General features: G+C 57.3%; 3 protein-coding genes across 6 annotated transcripts in view; 1 reads left to right on the top strand and 2 right to left on the bottom strand.

Annotated features, from left to right (window-relative positions):
* Positions 1-41: 41 nt before the first annotated feature.
* CEND1 (cell cycle exit and neuronal differentiation 1) lies at positions 42-16,201 on the bottom strand. Of its 4 annotated transcripts, XR_007777674.1 has the most exons (3): positions 13,479-16,201; positions 4,227-4,384; positions 3,837-4,003 (listed from the first exon to the last, which is right to left on the bottom strand). XR_007777674.1 is itself a non-coding variant. In XM_030240158.2 (2 exons), the coding sequence occupies exon 2, from the start codon at positions 3,834-3,836 to the stop codon at positions 3,444-3,446; it is 393 nt and encodes a 130-aa protein (XP_030096018.1). In that variant the 5' UTR covers positions 3,837-4,003; positions 13,357-13,463; the 3' UTR covers positions 42-3,443. The 4 variants fall into 4 exon arrangements, 2 of the variants coding, with proteins under 2 accessions (XP_030096018.1, XP_018777654.1); XM_030240158.2 differs by lacking the exons at positions 4,227-4,384; positions 13,479-16,201 and adding an exon at positions 13,357-13,463 and having other exon boundaries at positions 42-4,003; XM_018922109.3 differs by lacking the exon at positions 13,479-16,201 and having other exon boundaries at positions 42-4,003; positions 4,227-12,430.
* Positions 12,452-21,113, top strand: LOC103822288 (NACHT, LRR and PYD domains-containing protein 12-like). Its single transcript, XM_050975145.1, is given in 9 exon segments — positions 12,452-13,070; positions 16,213-16,368; positions 17,090-18,779; positions 19,300-19,428; positions 19,660-19,830; positions 20,042-20,215; positions 20,340-20,510; positions 20,675-20,828; positions 20,831-21,113. Coding segments are annotated over 9 exon segments (2,991 nt in total). The 5' UTR covers positions 12,452-12,772; the 3' UTR covers positions 20,879-21,113.
* A 125-nt stretch (positions 21,114-21,238) lies between these two features.
* The window catches only part of LOC103822289 (uncharacterized), a 33,474-nt gene continuing 26,796 nt past the window's right edge, over positions 21,239-27,916 (bottom strand). Inside the window, 14 exon segments of the mRNA XM_050974716.1 lie at positions 21,239-21,559; positions 21,742-21,879; positions 22,101-22,184; positions 22,395-22,490; positions 22,640-23,236; positions 23,324-23,632; positions 23,707-24,075; positions 24,191-24,223; positions 24,226-24,504; positions 24,579-24,881; positions 24,956-25,276; positions 25,365-25,682; positions 25,754-25,891; positions 26,194-26,508. Of these exon segments, the coding sequence (XP_050830673.1) occupies positions 21,444-21,559; positions 21,742-21,879; positions 22,101-22,184; positions 22,395-22,490; positions 22,640-23,236; positions 23,324-23,632; positions 23,707-24,075; positions 24,191-24,223; positions 24,226-24,504; positions 24,579-24,881; positions 24,956-25,276; positions 25,365-25,682; positions 25,754-25,891; positions 26,194-26,508 (3,416 nt within the window). The 3' untranslated portion in view covers positions 21,239-21,443.

The following is a 27,916-nucleotide window of genomic DNA, read 5'->3' as shown; positions in this document are numbered from 1 at the left end:
ACACAAAGAAGGACATCAAGCAAATAACGGCGTGTGCTCAGTACGAGAAAAGACAACTATTTATTTAGCACAGCGAGGTCAGTCATTAAAGCCTTCTGCTTCCACAGGTTTGGGGCTGAGAGAGGGGGATTTGCTCCCTCGGCCTGGTGCTCGCTGGACATTTTTGGCTCAGAACAAAAGCACTGCACAGCCTGGCACAGTAAGGCAGGACAGGAGCTGTTTGCAAGTCAGGGCTGCGGCGCGCTGCGGCATCTACGCTGGATCTGCCCGGCTCAGCACTAGAGCCACACTTGGAAAAGCGCTACAGCACAGTCCAGGATGGTCTAAAAGTGCCTCATTTTAAAGCAAAGAGCCCACAGGACTACCCGGGGGGGAGCAGGGGCTCGGGGCTCCGAGCACACCACACACTCAGCACTTCACCAGCCAGACATCCCTTGCACTGAGGAGAAACCAGGACTGGAAAGGAATTCAGGAGCTGCATGGCGTGGTGGGAATGGCACAGAAAAGACATCATGGACACTTGGTGTGAATGCAGGGGACAAAGGAAGGGGCATCTCCAGCTGGGATTCTCTCCCCCTCCCAGACTGCAGCAATGCAACACAAAGGTTTGTACACACACACACACACACACACACACACACACACGGGATGTGCTTCAAGGCACACACACACAGACACAGACAGGTGTTTTCCAAACCACACTGCCAAAGAGGTGGGGTCCAGGTGCTGAACCTCGACAGCAGACTGATCACAGGAAGTGGAAAATCCCTTGGGAACAGGACAGACCCCGTTCAAAACCCCCTCACAAACAGAACATACCAGGTTTGCCAAGCAGGGAGGGCTCGAATGAGCGGCGTGCCTGATGAGGAGCTGCAGCCCCATCACCACCTCCGTGGTGCTTCTGGGTGGAATTGGTGGCTTTGCATCCGAGTGCTCTAAGGGCAGGCAGGGTTTGGAGATGCAGAAAAGGTTAAGGCCATTGGCTGAGAACTGTTTTTCCCCTCTTCTGTTGCCAAAGGTGAAGACAAGGAAATAAAAACATTTTAGAAGGGAAAGCTGGAGACTCGAGTGGAGCAGGTGCTTCACTTTCCTCGCCCAATGGATCTGTGCTGGTCAGGGCAGAATAGAGAGGTGCTGTGCCTAACGCACACACTGCTGAAAACAATCCTAGGCCAGAGCTGAGAGGGAGGGAGGGGGCAGGAAAGGTGGAAACATCTCTTGAAAACAGAAATCACTGTCTGAAAATCACTACCCTACGTGGCAAAGCATGAACCAGAGCAGGAGGGGGTGATTTCCCTTCCTTCTGAGCAACGTTAGCAAAACTCCCTGTGAAAATTTCCCTGCAAAGTTGTGCTTCTGAGGGGAGAGGAGGACCCTCCTGCTTCTAACCCTTCCCCAGGCTGTAAGTGACACACTGCTGCTGGGAATACATCCACAGCTCATGCCAAGAGTGTTTTAGGCTACCAGGATCTCACCTGGAGCTGTAGCCCTGCTTCCCAAAACTCCCGTGAGCCCAACACGCCTGCCCCTGTCTCTCTGCTGGCAAAGGTGGAGGCATCAACTTCCAGCTGCACCGGAACACAGTGTCTGATATTCCCAGAGGCCATACACCTTTGGGAATATTTTCTGAGCTCACCACAGGAGTAGCCATGCATTCCAAGACCACGTGCATTCAGCAGGTCAGATTTGGAGGTAAATAAGACAGACACGAGCCAAGAGCAGAACTGCCAGGTCAGGTTATATCCCCCCCATCCATCCAGGGACTGTGCCAGAGGCAGACACTGCATAGGCAGCACCTGAGGAATGCACACCTCCCTCGCTCCCTGCAGCCCCTGAATCCATCCACCTATCTCAGTTAAAGGTGCACGATGGGCTCTGTAACAGAGCTCACCCCACCCACTGTGCCACTGCTCCTTTCTAATCCTCACTCCTGCCCTGCCCACGGGCTCTGGCTGCTGCCGAGCTCCCATTGGACCTCATCTAATCCCTGACCCGACTTCAACCCAAAATGTAAGGGATTTTTGTAACACTGCTTTGCAGCAGCCCACAGAAGCCTAACGGCAGCTTTCAGAGGCAGAGCTCCTCACCCCTTGCTGGTTAGTGCTGAGCCTAACCCAAAGCACTAAACACCCTCTCTCCTCCCCCTCACAAGGTCTGGCTTTAGAGCCAAGGTACTCACCCATGAAATCAGGCTGCTCCTGAGGGCTGAGAATTTGTTTCCATTTCCAAAGTGTGGACGAGTTACAATTCCCTGCCACTACTGTCACAAGAGGGAGGCAAGAAATCCACCCAGGACAGACTCCAGTGCCCTTGAAGGGGGTTTCCCTGGTATAAACCAGGTAGGTTAGTGTTACTCTCATGGGGTCCCAGGTCCTCTCTGCCCCTAACACCAGCTCATGTGTCCCCCTTTTCCTGTCTTCCCATGTGCTGAGAGACCACAGCCTTCAGTGGGGAAAAAATCCAGTGAAAGGCCTTATCCAAAGCCCCAAAAAATGAACACAAATAGTCCAGCCAACCTCGAGGGAGCTTGGACTGAGCCCACAGTACCCTGCAAAGCCCAGCCTAACTTTAGGAAATACTAGATCCAAAACAAAGTCTCTCTATTCCAAATGCTGCCCACGTGACCCTGGCGAGCCCTGGGATCCTGAAGGCTGCAATGGGATTTCTCTGGGCCACAGCACAGCCCCTCTGGTCACTGTCCCGCTGGCAGCTCAGCCAGAAGAGTGACCTGATGTGACATCCCAGGCTCACACTCGGCTCTGCCACGCCACAGCTGCCCTGGTTCCTCTGGAGCACTTCCCAGGCGGCTGTTCCAGGGTGGGATGATGATGAGGGGCAGATACACAGACACCGATTAGGGATTGCTTGTGGCTCTTGGGTCAGGGAGCTGCCTCTCCCCTGCCACTGCCCCTGTGCTTCCCTTGTCCTGGGGGAGGCGCTGGAAAAACACCCCCAGCCCAGCATGACAGGAGAGCCCGGCCTTAGCACTCCCCTTCCATCTTCTTTACCACAGCCCAAGTTAAAACAGAACCAAACAGAAACCAAAACACAAACTGGGACTCCGAATGGGACGTAGAACACTTTGGACTTGAAAACGGGACTGCAAGTGGGGGAGGGGGGGGTGTCTCCCAGGGAGGACAGCAGGGGAGGGGAGGGGACACCGTCATTTACACCGATCAGGAGAAGCTGTAATCTATACACAGCGATATAAGCCAAGATATATTACATGAAAGAACACACTGAGTGCATGGAGTTACCCACAGCGGGTCAGACTGCCACAGTCGTCTTGAACAAGACCCTAGAGTTGCAGTTGGTGTTTGTTGTTGACCTATCTAGCTCGCTCTCTATATATATAGCTATGTATAGAATTTCTCTGCATGCATTTGTCTCAAAAGGAGCTGTACAGCTGGGCTGGGTTTCTCATCCCCACCCCGTCTCGGTCTTCATTTTTTCCGGGCTAGGAATGCCACTCCCACAATCACAGCCAGCGCAGCCACTGCCACTCCTCCCACGATGATCAAGGGCTTCATGTTGTCGAAGAAGCTGCCCGGGGACTCCTCGGAGCTGTTTCCCTTGTGGTCAGAGTCAGGGGACTGCCCGCTGGCCTCCTGCGTCTCCGTGGCGGCGGGGCTGGGTTTCAGGTTGCTGTGGTTGTTGGCGATGGCAGCGTCGCCGCCTGCCTTCTTGGTGGCCGTGGCAGGAGCAGGCTGCTCTTTGGGGGCCTCCTTCTTGTCTGCATTCGTGGCAGGCCCAGGGTTGGGCTTTTCCGGCTTCCCGGAGCTGGCGGCCTTGGCGTCGGGTTTGTTTCCGCTTCGGACGTTGCCTTTGGAATCCATGCTAGGGGTGCAGTGGGCAGCGACTGGATACGTGGGGCTATCCCAGCTCTTCTCCCTCGCCCGGCTGCTGCAGGAAGCAGAGGAGCCACCCGAGCTCAAGGCCTGGGAGCGGCTGACTTGGGACGCTTGTTACGCTGGCAGTGTCCTACCTGGACATGGTACAGCACCTGGAGGGGGAAGCAGAACAAGGAGAGGTGAGTGACAGGGCAGAGCAAGCCTGTGTTGCTCTGCCTGGAGGTGACGGAGGAGGACAGAAGGGAAGACTGGAAAACTGTTGGCTTCTTCTTCCAGAGCTGTGAACTCCATTCAAAGCATTTACTACAGGCTCTGTGCCTGTAACAATCACAGAAGCAGAGAATGGCCTGGGTTGGAAGGGTCCTTAAAACTCACCTTGATCATGCCACAAGCAGGGACACCTTCCACTGGATCAGAGGGCTCCAAGCCCTGTACAGCCTGGCCTCGGACACTTCCAGGGATGGGGCAGCCACAGCTTCTCTGGTCAGTGTGTGCCAGTGCCTCAGCACCCTCACAAGGAAGGGTTTTTTTTCCTAATATCGAACAGGCACATCAAACAAGTTGGACTGACTGTCATCTATGGCTGCCACTTCTGGGCATCCATAGTCCAAATCCATCCTGGCTGTGTGTGACGCCATTTGTCAGTGATGACAAACTCACATCCAACCAAATAAACCTTACTTTGCCTTTGCTCACCCTTCCAAATCCTTTTGGGTAAGGAGAGAACACTTTGTTCCATGGGAAAGCAGATGGATGGAGCCTGTCTCACCCTCCACCCTCCCTTTTGCAGCACTATTGCCAGGTCCACTTAGGAAGCATTTAAAATGTGATCTTGTATGATACTCTCCCTCCAGATGGGTACTGCAGGAAAACCAGCATTAGTTTCTCAGTTCTCATGATATCAGAGATAAAGGGATTATTTCTGCCAGCCTTTTGGTGGAGCAACACCAAAACGAAGTGCCAGACCCTCAGCTGGTGCAAAACAGAGAATTGACTGCATGGATTTACTGCAGAGCTGGATCTCTTGGTGACAGAGACATGTCAGTCCTGTCATCTCCTTTCAGGGTTTGCTGGACTTGCCCATGGAGCCAAACAGGATGCTGGTGGTCAGCTGGGGCTGTATTCCCCAGGGAACTGGTGGAAGTGGTGAACAGCAGGGCTGCACCCCAGGAATTCAGCAAAGGGACAAAGTGGGCTTTGGGGAGATGAAAACCTACCACAACAACCTCACCCCACAAAGCTGGCAGGGCAGGGTGAGCTGAGGATGGAGCTCCTGTGGCTGCACGTCCCTGTGATGGGAGGAGAGGACAATGCACTGGGCATTTTGCCACCAGGCTCTGGCAGTTCAGCACCACATCAGCCCCGAGCTCGGGAAATAAAGAGTAACCAGAGGCAGCATCAGATCTGAGCTGCTGGCATTGCTGGCTCCCTGCTGACCTTCAGGCCTGCCAGGAACCTGCCAGGAGCTTTCTGCCTGCTCAGTGAAATCAGAGCTCATTGTCTGGATCAAGAGCTGAAGAGGCTCCTCAGAAACCTCAGCCAGCAAAGGTTCCTTCCACAGTGTCTCAGAGGGCAGATCACTCCTCTAATGACAGGAACAAAGTCCCAGGACTGCACCAATGACCTGTGCTGCTGACTCTGCTGGGAAAGAGGCTGACAAACATGGGGCTTTCATCTCCATTTAGGCAGGAATGGAGGAAATCTCACAGAAATTACAGGTTTGGGACTAGAGCAAAGCTGAGCAACACCTTATGGCTCCTAAGTATAAGATGGAAACACCTCCCTCCTCTGCTCTCCCTTGCCAGCCATTGCTTGGGGGCCACGAGCTGCAGCAGTGCCAGTCAGCTAGAGCAGACTGAGGGAACTGCAGCACCAAAATCATGGAATTCCACAACTCTCACAGAATATCCTAAGTTGGAAGGGACCCACAAGGATCTTCAGCCCAGTTCCTCACTCTGCACTAGGCTTGGTGACCATAAAACCCCATATTTCTCATTGACTGCAGCTGGACAGTGCTTGCATTCCCTAGTCTGGGAAACTAAACCCTTTTGGAAAGCCCAAACTGTGCCTCCCTCACAGCTTGCTGAGTGTGTATCAGACATCTGGGCATCCTGTACCACACAAACACCACCCCGGATGCTCACCCAGCTTCAGACCTCACTGTGGCTTGGGGCGTGGGAGGGAAACAAGGGCCTGGCCAAGTGCAAGAATATTTTCCTCTCAGTGCTCTTTCTGTAATATTTCTGTAGATATCACCTGACTCACCTTTTCCTATGCTTCCAGAGAGCATCCATACTGCTATGTCAGCACAAATCCTACATAAATCCAGAGCTGAGGCTGCACACAGTCACTCCCAGGACTCTGCTGCTTTGGTTTGGGACCAATTTACCCTTTTTTTTTTTTTCAAGCTGGTACAATGAGACACAAAGAAATAGTAAGTGGAACCCACAACTGAAGCGGGCTCACAGGTTAAAGCAGGGAGGGTCAGATTAATCGTGGCATAAATATTAATTTTCCCTCTTTGTCGCTTTGATATCTGTTAACTGGGGGCCACTCACACACTCTGACACTCGTGTGGTGACAGCACATGGGCCAAGCATTAAACCTCTGCTCTTTCTCTAGGAAAATCATGTGCAGCCTATGGAGATCGTGAGGTAAATCAGGGAGGGCAAACTCACCCTCTTGCTGAGAAATGGGGACCCTGCACAGCCCAGGCACCTCAAGGTTTATCCACACCCCTCACTGATCCAGATTCCTGGGGGCACAAAGGCTGGTTTTGCTTGGAGCCATGGAGCCAGGAGCTTTGTCCTGCCGCCATGCCCTGCATTGACACAAACAGAATTTCCTGATTCTAAGTGCATTTCCACTAAAAGCAACACAAACCCATCACACAGCTTAGAAAAGGTTTTAAAATATGTAGAAACCAAACTAAGCCAAAAATCAATATTGGAAGTTCTTAAGTGCCCGCATAAAAGGGCTTTGTCTGTGGTTTTCCATCACCACAAGTAGCCACAGGATCACCCAGCACCTCTCCAGACCCTCTGGCCTGGCTCCTCTCTGGCTCCTGGGTACCCTTAGCAACACATCCTCTTCCATCCCAGTACTTAACCCTCTTCTGTGTGCTCTTAGCTCCCTACCTTGGGAATCATCTCTCCTCTCCATCCTGTACTTCCAAGGATGACCATGGGCTCATCTTTAAGCACCTCTCTCCCCCCCAGACTGAAGAAAGAAGTGCTTTCCCTTATTTCAAAAAACAGCCTGCATGTGAGGGTTCCCGCATTCCTTTGTCTCCTCCTCTTCCCTCATTCCATCACACCAAGATTTTCTTTAATGACACATTTTCCTACCTTTGCTTTCTTCTTTATAGCTCCTCACATCTTTTTAGTCCTCCCTTTTGTCAGCTGCTGTCTCTGTCTGTCTACCCATTCCTCCCCCTTCCAGATCCCTCTCTGCCTCCTACACAGGCAGCAGCACTCGGGAATCAGATTTTGTGGGAGACAGGCATCATTCCCTCCCTTTTCCCTGCTGCACGCTATTTCTGTTTAACAATCAGCACCCTTTCTGGAAGGTTCCCATTGCCAGCAGCTAACCAGCTCTTTCCCAGGCTGGGAAGAGGGAGCTGGCATAATAAAACCAGGGATGATCAAGGAGAAAAAGGAAAAGGAAAGCCTTCCAAATTGCTGCTGCTGCAAAGATTGGCACACAAACGCCACAGCTCCCCTGGGATGCTCTCAAGGTCAGTGCAGTCAGACTCACCCAGAGCAACAAGCTGCCCTCCACTGGAGCAACAGGCCAGCAGAGGAGCAGCTTCCCTTGGCTCCCTGAAGGGCACTTTTCCTGTCTCAAATCCCAGCAAATCACCAAACACATCTATTCATCTGTCTCCTGCATGCACAGATGAAAGCTGCATCAATCCTGCACCGAGCGCAGCGGATGAGTCATTGCTAAGCTGAGCCACAGCTCAGCTCCATCAGCATGGCCCCTTCCCTCTGCAGGGACCAGCCCCATCCCAGCTCCAAATCTGAGCCACAGCTCAGCTCCATCAGCATGGCCCCTTCCCTCTGCAGGGACCAGCCCCATCCCAGCTCCAAATCTGAGCCACAGCACAGCTCCATCAGCATGACCCCTTCCCTCTGCAGGGACCAGCCCCATCCCAGCTCCAAATCCTCTCATCCTCTCCTACTGCTTCCATTTGGAAGGAAAAGTCAGTCACTTTGCAAGAGAAAGGAGCTGCTCCAGGGTGTGGGTCTGGGGTGCAGTGGGAAGCTCATCCACAGGGTTTTTCCCTCTGTCATGAAAAGCAACTCATTTCCATCAGATCCTTGACTGCCGCACTGAGACTGGCAGCAAGGAAGGATTTAACAGCACAGTGTGGTTATGTATCAGGATTTATTCTGCAACAAAGGTCCATCCCTACACTCCAGGTGTCCTCCAGTTGGAAACATCCATCTTGGAAACAGCTACTGACCACATCTGACCTGGAGCAATGCTGTGCAGAAAGAGCCAAAGATGGCAGGAAACACCTTATCTTCAAATCCTCCCCCACATCCCCTAATCTCCTCTTCCTTTCTTTGTCACTCCTGCCTGTCTGGAAGAAAGGCACTCATTCCCTCGTGCACAGGACAGACAGACCCTTGCTCTCTCTAAGGAAACAGCAGCTGGCAACAAAGGTGGCTCTGGCACAGCAGAGGGAGCTCCTTTCCCAGCACTCTCACCATCCCACTCTCCTCCATGTTTTCATCTAACCCCTAAGGAATGCAGCTTGAACCACCCTGTCCTTTGGGACGTGTCCTTGGGGGGGTCTGTGCCTGTCCCCTCTGCCACACGTGGAGTGATCTGTCAGGGCTGGAAGGATTTGTGTGCAGTTCCCTCCTGCAGCTGAGCAGCATTCCCGGTGCTTCAACTCCCCATTCCCAATGGGGAAAACCAGCATTTCTCCCTTTTTCTGATCTGCTGTGGGAACAAATGCGTTAAAGGCAGGGAGATGCCAAGCAAGCACCCAGAGAAGGTCAGCAGAGTAGTGACTAAGCCATTCCCCATGCCCAAGAAGTGCAGCGAAGATGGATGAGGTAATGCACCACCTCTGATATTACCATAAATATTAAAGCAGCTTTACATAAGGAGCCTGTGCTCTCTCAGCTGCCATGAGCAGCTCCCCAAGGAGGATTTTTAGCTCCCTTCCAGGCTATTTCAGCCCCCAGCTCCTGACGCAACGCACGGCAAACGTGACACAACGCAACGCAAACCCCACGCCAGCAGAGTCACTTGTCACAGATGCTTCTAAACGGCCTCAGTGCTGCACAGCCAGGGACAGACTGTACAGGAGCCTGTGCTTCCCAGCCCTCCCAAATCCAACCCTCAGAGACAGCAGCACCTACTCACAGCAAACACTGCTGACCCACTTCACTCTGATGAGATATTTATGACTCCTTTTCCCAATCTGTTGTTTGTTACTCCCCACATCCCTCCCCCTATCCCTGGATTAAACATTTCCCTCTCAAACAAGCCCTTTGAATCTTGTTATGGAGAGTGTCAGATGCTGGAAGTATTTTAGCAGTGGCAGCAGCCTCAAATCGCTGCCACGGGGGGAGATCTGCCAGCCAAGCCTCTGCTCCATGGCTGCGGCAATTCCCGCAGCTGCTCAGAGCCCCACCGTGCTCCTCAGTGGTCCAGCTGGTGCTGGCAGTGACCAAAAATCTGTACCTGCCACCCCCACAGCCCCCAGAGTGCGGCCAGGACACCCCTTCCTGGCTCCCAGTGCCACCAAGCCATGTCCCCTCTCTCCAGGCTGGGCAAGGCATCCACACTCAGAGATTGGGCTGTACCTGGCACCAAGGTGAGGTCAGGGAACAGGGCGGGTTCCTGTAGCCCAGTAAAGGCAGCTTTGCCCTCCATTTGCAAAGGGAAGGGCTCTGGGATGCAGATCCTGGGCCACCAGCAGCACAGAGGTGTGACACCGTTGCCAATGTCCTCTTGGGAGGCTGCCCAGCCATGCTGCCCACACAGGTGACACAGCACTTCAGTCTCCCCACCAGAAAGAGCCCAGGAACAGGACATAAATGGTCTTTTTCTACACCACAACCTCTGCAGACGACAAGCTCTGAGCTGAGCGTCACCTCTGCAAGCCACACACATCCTGTCCCCAAAGAGCTCCTGGGATGGACGTGGCAGACATTTTATTCTCTGAGAGATGGAGGCAGCATTGCAGACACACCACACTCCTGCCAGGGGCTCAACCTGTGTTCTTTTGGAGGGGTTTAACCCCAAACACAGCTCCAACCTACCCTGGTAAGAAACCCTGTTTGTATACAGCCATGTGCACAGCAAAAACCAGGCACTGCCAAGCAGCGGTGGGAGAGAGAAGATTTTGTCTCCAGCCACGTGCTCCAACTGACTCCCTAGGGGTGGGTTCTGAGTCACAGCTGGCACGGCCCTGGCCTGCTATCAGCAGCAGAAGTCACACCTGGCAAGGCCCCTCAAATGCCACCAGCCTCCCCCATACAGCTTGCACTCTCAGACACATCTTACAGCAAAATAATTTCCAGAATTCAACGGAATCTGGAAATACGTAGCTGAGGCTGGGTTGGAAATACCCTGCTGCAAAGCCTGGCTCCTCAAGGTCCCAACACAGTCCCCAGGCCCCTAAAACAGAGTTCAGAGCACCTCAATTTGCTGTCCTAATCTAACTTTAATCTTGGGTTTGAACTCCCCCTCAGATACAAAATAAAATTCTCTTTTCCCCTGCATACTTTCATTTTTTTGTAGCAGAGCAAAACTGTAGCTTTTACCCTTCAAAAACCACAAGGTGTTAGATCTTGAGCCTCTCTCTGGCAGGGCTAGGCATCCCTCACCCCAAGACAGAAATTCAGGGCACAAAGGAAAGGCTTCTCAGCCAGGATGACTTTTTTTTTTCCCACGGCAGCTATTTGTCAGGACACTGGATCAAAGCACCGGAGCAATAATGGGGAACACTTTGGGAGACACCACAGCAACAGGAGCCTTAACCCATGAGTGTGACACCTCACAGGGATCTGGGTGCATCCTGAACCCTACCCTGGGCAACTCCTCCTGTTTTGACTTTTGCAAACACACTCAGTTCATTTCTTTATAATGTTTTTCCAACCCTCCCAGAGCCAAAAATTCAATCCCAGCAACACCCTGGCTGGGGCCATGGGGCTTGTCTTGGTTCCCTGCTCAGCTCTGGGCCTGTGGTGCCAGCTCAGGGATAACCTGACAGGGTCAGTAAACATTCCCTGCCTCTTGGAAAATGGTAAACACTCATTCCTTCCCACCACAAAGCCCTGCTCCTTATCCCAGGCCTGCCAGCACTTGGGAAAAGCCTTGGGAAGAAGGCAGATGCTTCTAAATTGGGGTGCTGCTCCCCAAGCAGCCACAAGCCAGTCCCCAGCTTGAGGAGGCTGATTCCCTTTCTGATAGATCTTGCTGTTGTACCCCAAATTCAATACCCACAAGCAAAAAAGGATGAGGGATATATGTGACACAGTGAAATAGCCCCAACCACTGCAGGAAGCAGCAGCAAATTCAACATCCCTCCCCAGTTTATGGGCATCCTAAATCCATCCCTTCTGCCTGATGCAGCATCACCCCCTTTGTGGCTCAGCTGGGGCCAGCAGAAAGATTTCTGGAAGCGATTCCTCACATGCAGAGCTGGGTCTGGAATCTGGCAGCCCCTGGATCTGCAGGCATCAGCCTGAAAACTGTTGCTCTGCAGCTGAAATCTAAGAAGCCGCTGCAGGCAGACAAGGGGCCAATTCCACACGAGGCAGTGACCTTCCAGGGAGGGTCCCACATTCTCTGGGGTAAAACCTACCCCTTACCTTGTGCAGCAACACCAGGGCATTCTCCTTCCCAGCAGAAAGCTGGAAAGCATCTGGGGAAGGATGGCCAAAGCTCTTCCAGCATGGAAATCCCTGCTCAGGGAGCTCCATCCCTCCCTCCACCCCATCTGCCAGCCCAACACCTGATCCAGGATGGGGACAATGTGCCATGGTGTTCTCCAGCCCTGCATCCCAGCAGCCTGCCAGGGGAGGGGATGGATGCAGCGGGATGAAAATGCATTTTTAGGGGGGAATTGGGATTTCTTTCCCCACCCTACCACAATATCACAGGGTTAGATGTTGGTGTTGTGGCTGAGAAAGGACAGCTGGAAAACACTGAAGGTGAAACCTGTGAAGGTCAGACTTTTGGAGGTCAGTCCTGAGATGGAGCAGGGAGCTTAATCCGGCATAGTCCATCCTCCCTCTCCTGACGGCATCCTGCCCAAGCCCCACCCAGGAAAACGGGGCTGCAGCGTGGAGATTTCCTCCTCTTGTCCCAATGCTCAAGTTCTGCCAGCCTGACCTCGATTAAATTTTAAAAATCCTCTTCTTTCCCCATTTGCACCTCCCCAAAAGCCACCAGAGAGACAGAGAAGTAAACAGGAGCAAATCAACAGGTCCCTGCCAGCACACGGGGATGCACATGGATGTGCAGAGAGCAGGGACATCAGACTGAAGAGCCTGAGACATTCCCGAAGCATTCCCTCCCTGGAATCACCCACCGTGACTCAGGAGGCCTGGTCTGGTATCCACCCCCCTCTCCCACCCCTTCGGTGCAATATTCTCCCTGTTTTAACAGGCACTGCTGCCTCTGACATCTTCCTCCCTTTGGGTTTTTTCGGGGCAAATTTCCCTTTGTGAGCTCCTCACCAGCACAAGCCCAGGGTCAAATCAAAGGGTACACCCCCTAATTGATATTAGATTCTCCCTGCCCAACAAAACAATCCACTTTCCTGGGAAAAGGTGAAGGCTGAACCAAGCCGCCGGCTGTTCCTGCTTCCCTCCTGCCTCAGGACTGACAGAATTAAACAGAGCCATTAAATCCATCCAGGCAGAGCAAAAGGCAAACAAATCCCACTGTCCATGCAGATGGGAGGGGAAAAGCATCTGGGAAAGCGCACAAAACCTTCGGGGGAGGTGCGGCAGCTCTCCTGCCAAGGCTGGAGGGGCTTAGCCCGGGATGCTGCTTCCCCTCCTCCCTCCCAGCAGCCCTGTTTCCGGCACATGGCCGGCTCCGCTTCCCTGTGCCCGCCGCCCTCCTGCCTCCGGAGCGCTGCTGCGGCATCCAGGGCCTCTCCTGGCCCCGGCCCGGCTCGGAGCAGGCGAGGGCTGCGCTGGGGCTGCGCGGCACGGCCCGCAGAGGCGGCGGCGGAGGCTGCAGGTACGTGCAGGCGGCAGGAAGCTGCGGGCAGGAAGCGGCCAGGAGGCACCCGTGCATTTGCAGAAACACCTTCTGTGCCTTCCTGACCTTCAGGGAGCAAAGCGTGGGAGCTGGGACGGGAAGGGAGCCACCCGGGGCCGGCCATCCTCGCCGTGCTCCTTGTTTGGGGTCAAAAAGGCTCTTTTTGCCTCTCACGGGGAAAGCTCCGGGGTGCCGGCTCCAGAGGCAGGCGGCATGGCAGCCCCCGGCCCCCATCCCGGGCGGCTGCGGGGAGGTGCACACTCACCTTGGGCAGGTAGCTCCATGTCTCCGTCTCTCTTTGTCACCCTGGCAGGACATCCGCACGTCCCGGAGCTGGGAGCTCCGGCCCTTCCACCCCGCACCCCCCGTCCCAGCGGCATCCCTTACCTCTGTCCTCCGGCCGGGAGAGTCACACCTTGGGAGCTGGCTCTTGCGCAGAGAGGAGGGAGGGAGGCAGGCAGAGGGGGGGGGGGAAACTTGGGAGTTTCCCACAATGCACCTCTGCAGACTGCATGAAGATGGAGAGCAGGGAGGGGGGAGAGGGCGCTCCAATCCAGAGGGAAGGGCTGGGATCTGGAGGGGCAGGGTGCCAAGGGGGGGCCGCAGGGTGGTAAAGGCAGCCCAGCTGCATCTCCACATCCTCTGTCATTTGGGGCTGAGCTGGCTCAGCAGTTCAGAACTGTCCCTGCGGCACTGACCCCTCTGCTGCTCCATTTGTTTCTCCTCCAAATCCTGCCTGGATTTGCTGCAATTGCATGAAACATAGCAACATAGTGGGGAGGACACACAGGGAAAAATACCTGGGAGCAGGCCAGCCTGATAAATTGGGATGCCTCTGTGTGGACCACAGGCAAAAGGTGTATGAGCCTCCCCCTACCAGGATTTCCAGCTGAGATGATCCCGGGCAGTGAGTTAAGGAATGTAAAACTGACTTGCCTAGGAGAAGCTCTGCACAGTGCAGGGAGGACACGGAATGCTGCACCTTGGGGTAGTTCTGTGCCAGCTCTGCTTCCCTTCTCCCCAGACTGCTCCTTGTTTGATACCCCTTCCCAGTCCAGAGCTGGGCACGCATCCCAGTCCCACTGCAGAGCACTGTCAGCCAGCCAGGCACTGCCAGACACAGCCACGTTCTCCTCATCCTCTTCCTCGTCCTCATCTTCACCACCTAAAAGCAAAGAGACCTCTCTGTTACAACCTCACCCTTCCAACCAGGTATAGGACTGAAATTCCCATCCCTGTGTTACTTCCAGCTTGTATCCCAAACCTCTGGGATTGTCTGAAGCTCTATTAGCCCTTATTTCAGAGCAAATCAGGCTATGTGCTACTCGCCCATCTGCCTCCATCAGTTACTCAGGACCCACCAACCACCCACCAGTGCCCAGACAGGTGCATGTCATGTCTAAAAAATACTCAGGTTGCTTAAATCCCATTGCAAAGAAAAAATCCTGCTTGTGTTTGAAGAGAGCTGCAGAATGAGGGGCTGGATGCAAGAACCTAAATCTCCCAGGACAGGCTATGCTTGCAGGGCCTGCTTTGGGATGCAGCTACCCACACCCCCTCAGGGCAGGGATGTGCAAGGGTATTCCTTCTGTAGTCCTTGGCTCCAGGAGCCAGCTCGGCTCAGACAGGCTGGCACAGACAGGATTAGCTGTGGCTGAAGCTGATGTACCCTCTGTTCCCTGCTGATCCTGCACCCAGCAGTGCCAGCACTCCCTGCTCTTTCAGAGACTTGTGCCAGGCACAGCCAGGACCTTTCCATGGCTCCAAACAGCTGCTTCCCCTTCCTAATGCCTCCCAAATCTGCTGATCTAATGACAGCAGCAGAGGGGTTGAATTCCTGGTGGAAAGCTGGTGGAAATCCACAGTTTAATGCAGGTGACACCCCCAAGCCCCCGTTTCCCCAGCAAAATCTCTTTGCTACTTCTGTATCAGGCAGGAATATCCTCAAGGTGGCAGGAGGAGGGAGGGAGCCTCCTGCAAGTGGGAACCGCCGGGTCTTTTCCGGAGAGCCTGGATGGGGGGTTCCAGCAGCGGTTTCCTTATCTTCACACACTCTGCTTCTGCCTTAGGAGATAAACTGCCCCACGTGATGCTCTCACAGGCCTCAGACCGGAATTCACGTTACATTTAAATTCTGAATGTAAACTCTTTTTTTACTGAGGTAGGAAAAAGGGAAGTGAAGGAAAAGCTGTAAAAACAATACACTTCCCCCGTCTCCTCATGGCAGAGTCACATCCCCCCTAACGCAGCACAGGCACAGCAAGCAGCAACCCTGGCTGAGGCACAGCAAGGTGAAAATGGCTTTTTCAAGGTCACAAGGAGTGGGAAACCTTTAGAAATGGTGCTGCTGGATTTGCCCCCTCCCCCTCAGCTCACAGCACCTCCCAGGAGGAGTTAGCAGGGATAAGGACAGCCCTGGCTCCTGGGGAGCTCCCCCTGCAAAACCCACTGGGGAATGTTGGTGGCAGCAGCATCCATGGGAAGGAACATAGAATCATGGAATTGTTCGAGCCCTCTGAGGTTATCAGGACCAAACATTCCCCAGCACTGCCCAAGGCCATAACTATCCCTTGTCCCTAGGTGCCACATCCACGCAGCCCTCCAGGGATGGGGACTCCACCACTGCCCTGGGCAGTTGTGCCAGGACTGGGCAACCCTTTTAGTGAAGGAATTTTCCCCAATATTCGGTCTAAATGTCCTCTCACACATTTGAGACCATTTCCTTTGGAGAGAAACAGTTATCCTCAGAATTATTTGACATCCTGCAAGCAGGAGGGACAGTGCAATGTCTGGCTCTGAGCATGGAAATTAGGAGTCCATAAGGAGTGCTTAAACTCCCAATGTGCCTTAGAACACCCTTCTCCCTTTCCCAGTATCTCTCACAGGCTGTTTTGCTAAACACATCATCCTGAACCTTTTTTTTTTCCCCCCATCATGGAAAGAAAATCATCACTCACAGTAAATAAAATCATCTAGAGGGTTACCCCCTCCTAATCCAGATGCAGGTGCCCTGTGCATAAACTGGAGCAGGCAAACCAGGAGAGCAGGTCACAGCACAGGCTCACACCCCTTTCATCCCTGAGCATCCAAAGATCCTAAAGGAGCCTCTCTACTTTTCTAGAGCCCCAGTTACAACCCACCCACGGCTGGAGAGGGGGGGAAAAGGCCACGCAGCAGCAAAACCCTGAAGCTGTTTGGGCAGCACTGTTTGTCCGTACCTCAAACTCCCGGATGAAGGACGTTTCTCACAGTGGAATGACTTGCTGCAGCAGCCAAGGTGGGTTTCCCTGGCAGCAGGAAGTCTTTGCAGTGAAAATCCAAACCCTGCTCCCCCTGGGGTACTATTAATACTATGGAATGCTGAGCAGCCTCAGCTGGAGCCACCCCAGCAGCTGGCATGGGCCTGGGCTCTGAGTTCAGTCCTGGGCACTCCTTGTTGATGCTGTTCTGGGGACAGGGTCACCCAGCTCTGTGCAGGCAGCTCATCCCTGCAGTGAATTACATGGACTTGTAATTCCTTGATAAATAAACAATTCCTCTTGCATTGTTTAAAATCACAGAATGGTTTGGGTTGGAAGTGACCTTAAAGCTCACCCAGTACTCTCAGCACTTTCCGGCAGCCAGCTGGGCAGATTCTTTCCTCCTGGGATGGGGATTAAGGATATCTCTGCAGAGGTCTGTGCTCTGAAGCCCAGGGACAGTGCCCTTGTCCCCTGAAGCATGAATCAGAGGCTGCAGGCAGCCCCAGTCAGTTGCATTTGCTCCCAAGTGGATGAGGATGATAAAACAAGAGTTGATAGATCAGGATCAGGACCTGGAAGGAGAACACCCAACCTACCAGAGTCCCCAGATCCTCATAAAGAATGTCCTTAGTACCCCAGCCAGACTTAAGAGAGCACTGAGCATTGAAATAAGGAGCTGCTGGTGTGTCAGGAGCACAGGTGGGCTGGTGGGGAATTTCGCTGGGCTGGGAATTGACCCTGCTCCTCTTGGCATAGAGCACAAGTGGGACAGCAGAGAGCACATGGTCCGGGAGTCCCACCAGGACAGGGAGCTGGGTGCCTGTCCCAGGGAGAGCCCGTCCCTCCACAGACGCTTCACCACCCTGACCATCACCAGGGAGCCTCGGAGCAAGCGCGGAGCCAAGGATGGAGCCATGGGAACCGGCCAGGGATGTGCCAGCACCAGCAGCGGAGCAGCCGCCACCACCACCACGCTGTTTGAACCCAGTGGAGATGGGCAAACCCCGCAGGTCGTGGTGCTGGTGGGGGCCCCAGGGATGGGGAAGACAACGATGGTCAGGAAGGTGATGGTGGAGTGGGGAGAAGGGGCACTCCACACGCAGTTTGACTTTGTCTTCTGCATTGACTGCAAAGCTGTCGTCCTTCCCATGGAAGCCAGCGTGGCAGACCTGGTTTCACGGTGCTGTCCTGGCCTGCGAGTGCCAGCTGGGAAGATCCTGGATGACCAGAAAAAGATCCTGTTCATTTTTGATGGCTTTGAGGCCCTGGGGTTTTCCTTGGTTCAGCCTGAAGCTGAGCTGAGCTCTGACCCCAGGGAGGTGAAGCCACTGGAGCTCACCCTGATGAGCTTGTTGAAGAAGACTCTGCTCCCCGAAGCCTCTTTGCTCATCACCATGAGGCCAACAGCTCTTCGAAGGCTGAGGCAGTGCTTGAAGGGTGAGAATTACGTGGAGATACTAGGATTTTCGGCAGCCAGGAGGGAGGAGTATTTCTACAGGTATTTTGAGAACCCCAACAAAGCAGACGTGGCCTTCAGGTTTGTCAGAGGCAATGAGATCCTCTATAGCTTGTGTGTCATCCCTGTCATGAGCTGGACCATCTGCACCATCCTTGAACAAGAGCTTTGTGGGAAGAAAAACCTCCTTGAGTGCTCCAAAACCACCGCAGGGATGATGATGTTCTACCTCTCCCAATTACTGAAGCACAGGGACAGGGACAACCCACAGGTCCTCCAGCAGTTCCTACTCCAGCTTTGCTCCTTGGCTGCCGAGGGTATCTGGAAGCACAAGGTCCTCTTTGAGGAGAAGGATATCAAGGACTGTGGCTTGGACCTGCCAGGTCTTCTCCCCTACTTCCTCAATGAAAGTGTCCCAAGGGAAGGAGAAGACCATGAGAGTGTCTATGCTTTCACCCACCTGCACCTCCAGGAGTTTTTTGCAGCAATGTTTTATGTTCTGGAGGATGATGGGAAAACGATCAGCAGCTTGGGGAGGCCTGAGAAGGATGTAAAGAAATTATTAGCAAGCTACAAGTCCAGAAAGGATTTGAATGCAACAGTGCGATTCCTCTTTGGTCTGGTCAGCCAGAAATCCATAGAATACATGGACAAAACCATTGGGTGCAGAATTTCACCACAAGCCAGGAAAGAGCTGCTGGAGTGGCTTCAGGAGAGGCACAGAGGCCTCTCCCACCCTGGCCAAGCACTGAAGGTTTCAGAGATGGACACTTTTCACTTCTTGTTCGAGATGAACGAGAAGAGGTTTGCACAGAGTGCATTGGGTCATTTCACTGACCTGGACTTGCAGGATACCAGGCTGACCCTGTATGATCAGATGGCTCTTTCCTTCTGCATCCAGCACTGGGCTGGGCTGGGCTCCATCACCCTTCAGGGATGCTCCTTCCACTGGCGGGATCCTGAGGCAGAGCTGGATGTGTCAGTGCCTTGGTAAGTCCTGCTCGTTGCTTTAAAGACCCAAAACTGCAAAGATTTCTCTTTCTCTCTCCCAAAGGATGATTCAGCTCCTCCCTTTCAAACACCAGTTTGGTCTTTCCCTGAGTGTTTGGTTCCTCAGCAGAGGATTTACTTCTCCTTGGGGAGAATAAGGAAGTCATGGGCTCCTCCATCCACTGCCCACTGTGGAATTGATGGTGATGGAGCTTCTTGGCTCAACCTGGCCAGGCCCATCTGTGCCCAGCATCACTCTGGCTTCCCATCGTCCCCCTTCTCCCTCGAAAAGGGAGATCCCTGGTGCTGGAATGTTAAATGCACCCTGTGACTCACCTTGCATCTCTGCGTGGCTCCAGCAGCAGTGCTTGAGGTTCTTCGCTCCTCCAAAGCCACAAAGGTCCCTCCGGAGGGGCTGGAGGCTCTGCTCGGGGTGGGGGGGTTGTGTGCTGGTGTCAGAACTGGGAGCTGCCAGCACCACTGAGGGCTGTGCGTGCCCCACGGCTCTGTTTCCCTGCAGCTCTGGAGTCTCGGGAGCCAGAGGACATCCCAGTGCCCTCATCATGCGGCGGCGGGAGGAGCTGCCCTGCCCCATCCACCTGCTCTGCCGGGCTCTGCGGCACCGCGACAGTGCCCTGCGGGTGCTCCGGTGAGAGACGGACGTGGAGCCCAAACCAGGGCTGGCATCCGGGCTGTGGGTGGGGGCACCCTAACCACAGTGCAGTGGGTGCGTGGGTTGGTGCTTCATCACTGCTCCCCGGGGACAATGGCAAGCAGCCAGGGGGAGGCCAGGCCCTCTTTACCTGAGTGTTCAGCGGGCAGGTGAGCAGCAAGGACAGGTGAGATGTGATGAGCCCCTGTTCTCCGTACTCTCCCGCAGGCTGCGGTGGTGCCAGCTGTCCGAGAGCTGCTGGGCGGAGCTGGCAGCGCTGCTGGAGGAGCACCCGGGCCTGGCCCAGCTGGAGCTGGCTGACAGCTCGCTGGGTGACAGCGGCGTGCGCCTCCTCTGTGAGGGGCTGCGGACTCCGGGCTGCCAACTGCGCATCCTGCGGTGAGCACCCCCAGAATCCCTCGTGCAGCTCAGACCTGACAGCTCAGGAGACAGCCCAAAGGGTCCCCCTTGGGTTGGCATCATGCCTCTGTCCCACCCTTCCAGGCCAAGGAGCGTCGAGGTTGTGGCACCAGGGTGGGGACCGCCACATGGTGGGAGGGCAGTAAGGGCACTCAGGAGGCTCTGAGGGTTTTCCTGGGGTTTCCATCAGGCTGCGGTATTCCCGCATCACCAGTGCCAGCTGTGAGGACCTTGCCGCTGTGCTGAGCACCAACACCTACCTAGAGGAGCTGGATTTGTCTTTCAGCGAGGGCCTGCGTGATGCCGGCGTGGAGCTGCTGTGTGAGGGGCTCCAGCACTGTGCCTGCCCGCTACAGACATTGCGGTAAAGGGGCTGCAGGATGGGCAAGTGCACCCTCCTTCTTATGGAGAACTTTCTCATTCCCACCTGGAGCAGCTCAGCAAGCAGAGACCAAAGCCCTCCTTCCCTGTTTCCCTCGCTCCCACAGGCTGGGCAGCTGCCGGCTGTCGGGCGCCTCCTGCCCAGCCCTGGCTGCGCTGCTGCTAGAGGGGCCCCGTCTCACCTCCCTGGACCTGAGTGACAACGAGCTGGGAGCCCAGGGCGTCCTGCAGCTCTGCCAGCAGCTCCGGCATCCTGCCTGCCCGCTGAGGAGCCTGGGGTGAGTCAGGGCCCTGCCCCAACCTCTTCCATGCCCACCATTCCCGACATGGCCAGCCGAGCCTGCGCCACAGCCGGGGCCGCACCCACACCGCGCCTGCTTCACACCTCCCTCCCCACAACCTCGGACACCTTCTCCTTTTCTCCTGCCCCCTCCACGCCCAGGCTGAGCACGGACGGATTCAGCCAGGCCCTGCTGCACGAACTGGACGCCCTCCGGGCGCTGCAGCCCGGCCTCAACATCGGCAACCTCCTGGAGCACGATGTGCCGCAGGCAGGGGCCATGGCCCGCCTGCCCTGCCACCGCGGGCTGCTGCCGGGGGGGGCAGGAAGGCGCTGCCCTCCTTCAGGAGACCTCCCATCCTTTAGGAGAAGTCCTTCCAACAACCAGAGCCATTCCCAGCCTGCTTCTCAGGGCTGAGAGTGGGGCTGAGCCTGCCCCACCCATGGGGGCACAGGGACGAGATCCTGCTGCATCTGCTGGGGGGGGATCCGGGTCCTGCCCTCTGCCTTTTGCCCTCCCTGTTGCTGGCAGCAGTTGTGTGCATTTGGCAGTGATAAATAAAGACCCTGCAAGCACTCCCTAAAAACTCCCACTGTTCTTCTTCTCAGACCACCCACCATTCACCAGGAATTTGTGGTTTAAATTCCAGTGTCATATCACCGAGGAATGGCTGGTGTTCCTGGGATGGAAGTGCCAGCCCCAGAATAAGGTTCCGGGCCTTGGAGTGAGTCTCTGACCAGTTTGGTTTTTAATAGGAAAAAATGGAAATTCACTCTTAAATCCAAGAAAATTCCTACACAGGAGCTGTTTTCCTCCACCACGGGACAGTGAGGGCTGATCTCTGTGGGCAGAGCCAGCTCTTCCTAGGGACAGGGCCCTGCCACACTGCCACACACATGTCCCTGGGGCTGTGGCATGGCCAGGACATCCTCATTGCAACGTCCCCAGGGCGCTGCTGCCAATATCATCATAGTCCATGTGCCCAGGGATCTGCTCCAACTGGTTCCTGGTGGCTCCTGCAGTACTTGGAGGGGAGTAAATCCCACCTTGGGGACAGCACAGAAAGGTGCCTTTGGGGCCAGGCAGCTCCGTGTCCCCCTGACAGTGCCCACCTGGGCTCTGCCCACAGCACCCATGGATCTGCTGCTGGGCCCTGCCCACCCCCACAGCCAAAGCCTACCATGGAGTGCCTCTGCAGAGGGGACAGGGCAGCTGGGAGCCCTCTCACCTGTGGGGAGCACACAGATCCACCTCTGCTGTGCCACTGCCTCGGAGATGTCCCCAGTGCTGGCAGTGGGGGGCTCCTGTGGCACATCCAGGACGTCATAGCCATCCAGGGGTCCTTTCTCGGGCTGGGCAGGGGGATCTGGGAAAAGCAGAGGAGGATATGGCAGTGACCAGTGGCCCTAGCAGGGCTCAGGCTGTGCCATTCATTCCAGCCTTTCCATGGCACATGCTTGAGGCCCTTGGATTCCACAGGGAAAGGCAATGATTCTCTGCCCACTAACAATTGGGTCAGCACCCCCCATCCCAGGTGTGTCCCTTGTCCCCAGCTCTCCCTGTTGGGGTCCTACCCTGTGGTCCTACCTGGGGCTTCCTCTGTGTCACTCCCCTCCACGCTGTCCCCGCTGTCATACGGCAGCTTCTTCATCCATCCCTCCAACAGGGAACCTGCACGGGATAAACAGGGATTGGGGGTGGCCTCAAGTGGCACCGCCAGTGACAGAACCTCACACCACAAAGCGGGGCTGCTCTGGGACCCAGGGACACCCACAGCCCATGGCCGGGAGCCCCTGCTGGGCCACCAAAAGCCAGAGATACCGTGGGGCTGTCAGGCAGTCTTCACTGTGGGCACAGCTGGGGCACAATGGCTGCACCCACCTGGGGGAGTGGGTACCTCCTGGTACTCAGGTATGGCTTTGTAATCCAGCTCCTCGTAGACAGCGTTGGAGATGGCATCTGCAGCTCTGCCAGGGCCTGGAAGGAGATGCAGCACTTACCTGGGGCCCTAGGCACTGTGGGGGTCAGCGGGATCACCCCTGGCTCCTTTCTGAGCTGTTCCACAGGGCAGGGACCCTGGACCCCCCAAACGGGATCTGTCCCCACCCCCACCCACCCAGACCCACCTCGGCGCCAGGCACGGACACGACACAGCAGCAGGGCCAGTGCACACAGGGACAGGCACAGCAGCGTCCCCAGCACCACGCACAGCACAGTGGGCACAGGCACAGACCCCACGGCCACTGCTAGGCGCGTTTTTCTGGCGTCTCCTGTGGGGACACAGTTAGGTAGTGAGGGGAGGGCGATCCCAGCCAGCCTGATGAGGGGTATGCAGGCACGGGCAGAGCTACCTGTGCTGGTGCCACCCTCCGGACATGGGCTAGTGTGTCCCTCAGTGGTGCCACCACTGTCTTTTTCACACTCCACATGGGCGTGCTCGCCTGGGCTGCAGCTCTGCAGGTGCCAGGGTGCTGAGGGGCACTGCCAGAGCGAGCGGGCCCCGTCCTCACAGCCCACCCAGGCCAGCCAGGCGTCGGTCGGCTCCTGGGCAGGCACAGCCGAGAGCCGGCCCCTGTCCCCACAGCCCAGCTGGCGGCAGACGGCGGCGGCGGCGCCGTTGCTGGTGCCGCTGGCGCACACGCGGCCCCAGGTTCCATTGTAGGAGACCTCCAGAAAGCCCCGGCAGCGCCCAGGGCCCCCTGCCAGCCGCACGGAGAGCTGCTCTGTAAGGGGGGCAGGGGGGTCACAGCATGGCCAGGAACCCCCAGGGACCTCTGCCAAGCCCTTATCTGGGGCTGCCCGGCACTGACCTGAGCAGACGGCCCCTGCCCAGTTGCCGCTCCCGCACTCGTGCTGTTCCATGCGCCCGCATTTCCACAGAGACTCCTCGGAGCCGGAGCAGTCGGGGCTGTACGGCCACAGCGGCCCCGTGCCCGAACTGAAGCGCGCCCAGCCCGGGGCCTCCAGTGCCGTGCCACAGCCCAGCTCCTGGCACACAACGGCCGCATCCTGCAGCTCCCAGCCTTCCTGGCAGACCGAGCTCCAGCTGCCCCCGGAATAGACCTCCACACGCCCGGCACAGCGCCCAGGGCTCCCCACCAGCCTCACCTGCAGGCTGCCTGCGGGCACGGAAGGAATGAGCTGGGGTGGCTGCTTGGGGCATCGGCACCTCCAGCCCACTTGGGACACCCACCTGAACAGAAAATGTCTGTGCCATGACGGATGTCAGCTGGTGCAGTGGTCATGTACCTGTAGTAGGCCCAAAAATAATACTCATCTATGGTCCTAGTGGCCAGATCAGTGGTCATCCTCTTGATGGTTTTGATCACCATTTCCAAGATATCCCACTCATTCTGGTCTATATCCTGCAGGTAGGACTGCCCACGGACAACAAGACTCTTCTCCAGTTCTCCACAGCCCAGAACCAAGCACACATTGCTCAAATTCCGCAGGAGCGAAACCTCTCCTGGCACACGGCGCCACTCCCGGGTGCTTATGGCCAACTCCAGAAACCCCTCACACCGAGTCTCACCCTTCACCAGCCGCAGAGTCTCGACGGTGCCTGTAAAATGGAACAACTCAGACCTTCATCAAAAAATAAGCCTACATATTCTGATACCAATACTTGGCAGGGTCCTAAAAGCCCTTAGGGCCCCTCGCAGTTCCAACATACCCACCTGAGCAGTTGACAGCAGCGGCGTTTCCGGGGCACACGGGGGCTTCCCCAGCACGGCCACAGGGCACTCGCCCGGGTGCCGCTCGCTCCCGCTGCAGCTGAAGGCATCCGGCCACAGCGGCCCCTCCCCGCTGCCGAAGGAGCCTCCCGGGGGCACGCTGAAGGCGCGGCCGCAGCCCAGGTGGCGGCACAGGACGTGTGCATCGGCCAGGTCCCACTCGCTGGCGCACACCGAGCCCCACGTCCCCCTCACTGCCACCTCCACTCGCCCGGAGCATCCCGAGCTGCCGTTCTCCAGCCGGAAGCCCGTGTAAGCTGGGACAGGAACAGCGTTAAGAGCACTGATGGCGCAGGCCACCCCAGCTGCCCCCGGAGTCCCCGCCACTTACAGGAGCAGATGATGCTGGCAGGGCGGGTGCAGCCCTGGCTCTGGGGCGGACGCCGGGCACAGGCACTGAGCAGGGGCTCGGTGCCATTGCACTGGAAGCCTCCGTCCCAGAGCGATCTCGACACTGCCCCAAAACGGCCACTGCCGGCCATTGCGATCACCTCACCGCAGCCCAGCTCCCTGCACACCACCTGGGCCACCTTCATGTCCACCTGATCCTCACAGACACCGACCCAGGACCGGCCCTGACGCACCTCCAGATGCCCAGCACAGGCTCCATTGCCACCAACCAGCTGGGAAAAGCCTGGGGGAGCAGTGCAGGGCCAGTGACAAGGGATGTACATGAACAGACTTAACGCCCTCAAGCCCAGCCCCTACCTTGGCAAACAACGGCAGTATCCAAACCATGGATGCTGCTGCTATAGGGTCCCCAGCCACGGATCTCGCAGTCCCAGAGCGTGGCCTCGTCCCCACTGCAGTCCACCAGGGCCAGGCTGACGAGCCCTTCCCCCACGCCAAAGCGCTCGAGGGCGAAGTACGTAGCAGAAGACGAACCACAGCCCAGCTGCTGACAAACCACCTCGGCGTCCTCCATGTCCCAGTTGTCGTCTGCCACCGAGCCCCAGTGTCCCTGCAGCTTCACCTCCACCCTCCCGGCACAGGGATTGCCGCCACCCGACAGCCTCAGCTCCACGGCATCTGCACAGGGGCACCGGCATGGCTCAGACCAGCCCTCGATGCTCCAGCACAAGGTGGCTGTTCCAGCACGGCCAGCGTGTTCCCTCACCTGTGCAGGTCACCCCCACATCCCGCTCGTGGCCACAGAAATGCCAGCCCCATCCGAAGTGTGAACAATCCTTCAGCTCATCCTCAGTGCCGTTGAAGAAGGGCTGCAGCCAGATCCGCCCGCTGCCCTGCCCGAACGGGGCGTGCAGGGACGCCCTGGCCACCCGGCCACAGCCCAGCTGCCGGCACACCACCACGGCCCAGCGAGCCTCCCAGTCGAAGTCGAAGGCGCACACGGAGCCCCACTCACCGCCGTGCTTCACCTCCACGCGGCCGGCACAGCGCCCGCCGCCGCCCACCAGACGCAGCTCCCCGGAGCCTGCGGCACGGACGCTGCTGAGCCGGGCCCGCCGCCGCCGCGGGCTCCGCTCCCGCCCGCCCGGCACTCACCCCCGGACAGCCGCACGCACACGAGCAGCCCCACAGCCACCAGCGGCCCCATGGCCACCGGCCCCCAGCCAGCGCAGCCAGGCCACCTCTCGCCAGCGCCCGAGCCAATGCACGCAGCAGCAGCAGCACCGGGGCAGCCTTTATCAGGCGCCTCATCTCACGGCTGCGGGGCCGCGGCCTCCAATAACCTGCTCCGTGCCCAAATATGAGCCTCGCCTGCGCCTCTGCCGTCACACACCTCGCCACAGTGGGCTGCCACCCGGATGTCCCCGGGGGGAGACAGCCCCCCCACAGCACCTGCCCTGCGGTGGGCCCTTCCTGCATGCCCCGCGGCTCCAACGCTGCTGCTGCAGCCTGACAAGAGCCATCCTGATGGCGAGTATGGGCTTCAGCCCACATCCTACCAAGAGCAGCCAGGGAACCACCTGTAGCTCGCGCACCTGCAAAGCTCAAAGCCCCACGCTCGGGGCGCTCCCCTCCCGGATGCTCGGAGCCCCCGAGGGGGGTGGCAGAGGCCCCCGGCTCTCGGCGAGCTGCCAGCTGCCCGGTCCCTCGCGGTGGCTCTGGCACATGGCGCTGCTGCCGCAGCTGCGGCCCCGCGCTCGCCTCGCCGCCAGGGCAGGAAGGAGGCGGTTTCCCCCCGGCGGCTCCCGGCCTCGCCAGCGACCGCACGCGCCTCCCGACACCTGCGCTGCCGCCGAGAACGCCGCGGCTCCGCCGCCCCTGCCCCGCCGCTCCGGGCCCCTGCAGCCCGCCTGCCGCGCATGGCAGGAAACTTCCCGCTCTCTCACCCTTCACGGGACTCTCTGGCAGCGCATTCCCAACGCAGGGATCCACTCGCTCTGATGGCACTGACACCCATTCACAGCGCCTCCACTGGTTCCCCGCTGGCCCCGGAGGTTCCCCAAACACCCATTCCAACAACCAGACCTCACTTTTCCTCATCCGTTCCATTCCAGCTCTGACATGGCACAGTCACAGGTGTATCGCTCTGTAAATCCGAGTGCTGCTGCGGCAGGAAGGCGCAAACGGCCCCAGCTGCTGCCGTACAGGAGCCTCACAGGCAAAGAAACAGGACTTTGACCCGCCCACATTCCAAGCACAAAAGCCGACTCTAAAGGCTCTCTTCCTCCTGATCCCCGTATCCCGCTGTCTCTCTCAGTGTCCCTCACCTGGCCAGGATCCCGCTTTCCCCGGCCCTTTGTTGTGCAAACGATCGCCACTTCCCGGACTCTCGTCCCGGGCTCCCTCGCAGGGCAAACGCAGCCGCTGGATCTGCAGCTGCTGCCCAGCCACCGGCACCGCAGCCATTCCTGCCCGGCACCACGTCCCGGTCGCTCGCTGTGCGGCGGCAAGAGGTGCTGCCCTGCCCCATCCCGCCGCGCTGCGGGGCACTGCGGCACCGGGCACTCTCCGGGGCTGCTCCGCTCACAGACACACGCACCGCACGGAGCCCACACCGGGCGCGGTGGGGCGGGCCACCCGAACCGGAGGGCACTGGCTGGGTGGGTGTGTGGGTGGCTGCTGTCCCGGCCACAGGGGACAGGAGATCTCCGAGTCCACGGATACCTCTGGGGGCCCTCGGGGAGGCTCTGAGATTGTTTCTCGGGGGTTCTCAAGGGGTTGCGGTATTGCCCCCTTAGCAGCCCCTCCTGCTGCTGCGAGCACCTCAGCCATTGCTCCACCCTTCCCACCTGGAGCAACTCAGCAATCAGAGGCCAAAGCCAAGGCTGTGACAGTGGTTTTTCCTACATGGTCTCATATCCATGGCCTGCAGGTGTTCCCCAGTGCAAGCAGTGCCTCTCCAAACCTTTTCTTGTCTTGCCAACTGAACAGAGAACCACAATTGCAGCCCCAGGGCCAGCTGCAAGCAGTATGATGGCTGCCCCAGGGCCTTTCACCTTGCCTGCCTCGTGCCCTTGCTGCCCCACGTCCCCAGGTGAGTCCCAGGGCACACAGGGATGCCAGTGCCCTCCTGCCATCCCTCTCTGCTCTGCTCCCACTGGGCAGTGGTGATGTGGCTCCTGTGTGGAGAACGTGACTGAACCAGGCCAGCTGCTGGAGGCAGACTTGCCCGTGGAGAGACCCCCCGAGATCCTGGGGGAGGCGGCGCGGGACGCCCAGCCGGGTGGAGTGGAGGGGAGCGTCTGCAGCCGCTGCTGC

This window comes from Serinus canaria, chromosome 5, assembly GCF_022539315.1.
Source record: "Serinus canaria isolate serCan28SL12 chromosome 5, serCan2020, whole genome shotgun sequence".
NCBI classification, from domain to species: Eukaryota; Metazoa; Chordata; class Aves; order Passeriformes; family Fringillidae; genus Serinus; species Serinus canaria.
The sequence above is the reverse complement of the archived record's forward strand: the minus strand, read 5'-3'. Positions and strand labels throughout refer to the sequence as shown.

What these genes read in the sequence shown, in the direction of transcription:
- CEND1 (XM_030240158.2), bottom strand. Translation starts at nt 3,836, where the DNA reads ATGGATTCCAAAGGCAACGTCCGAAGCGGAAACAAACCCGACGCCAAG.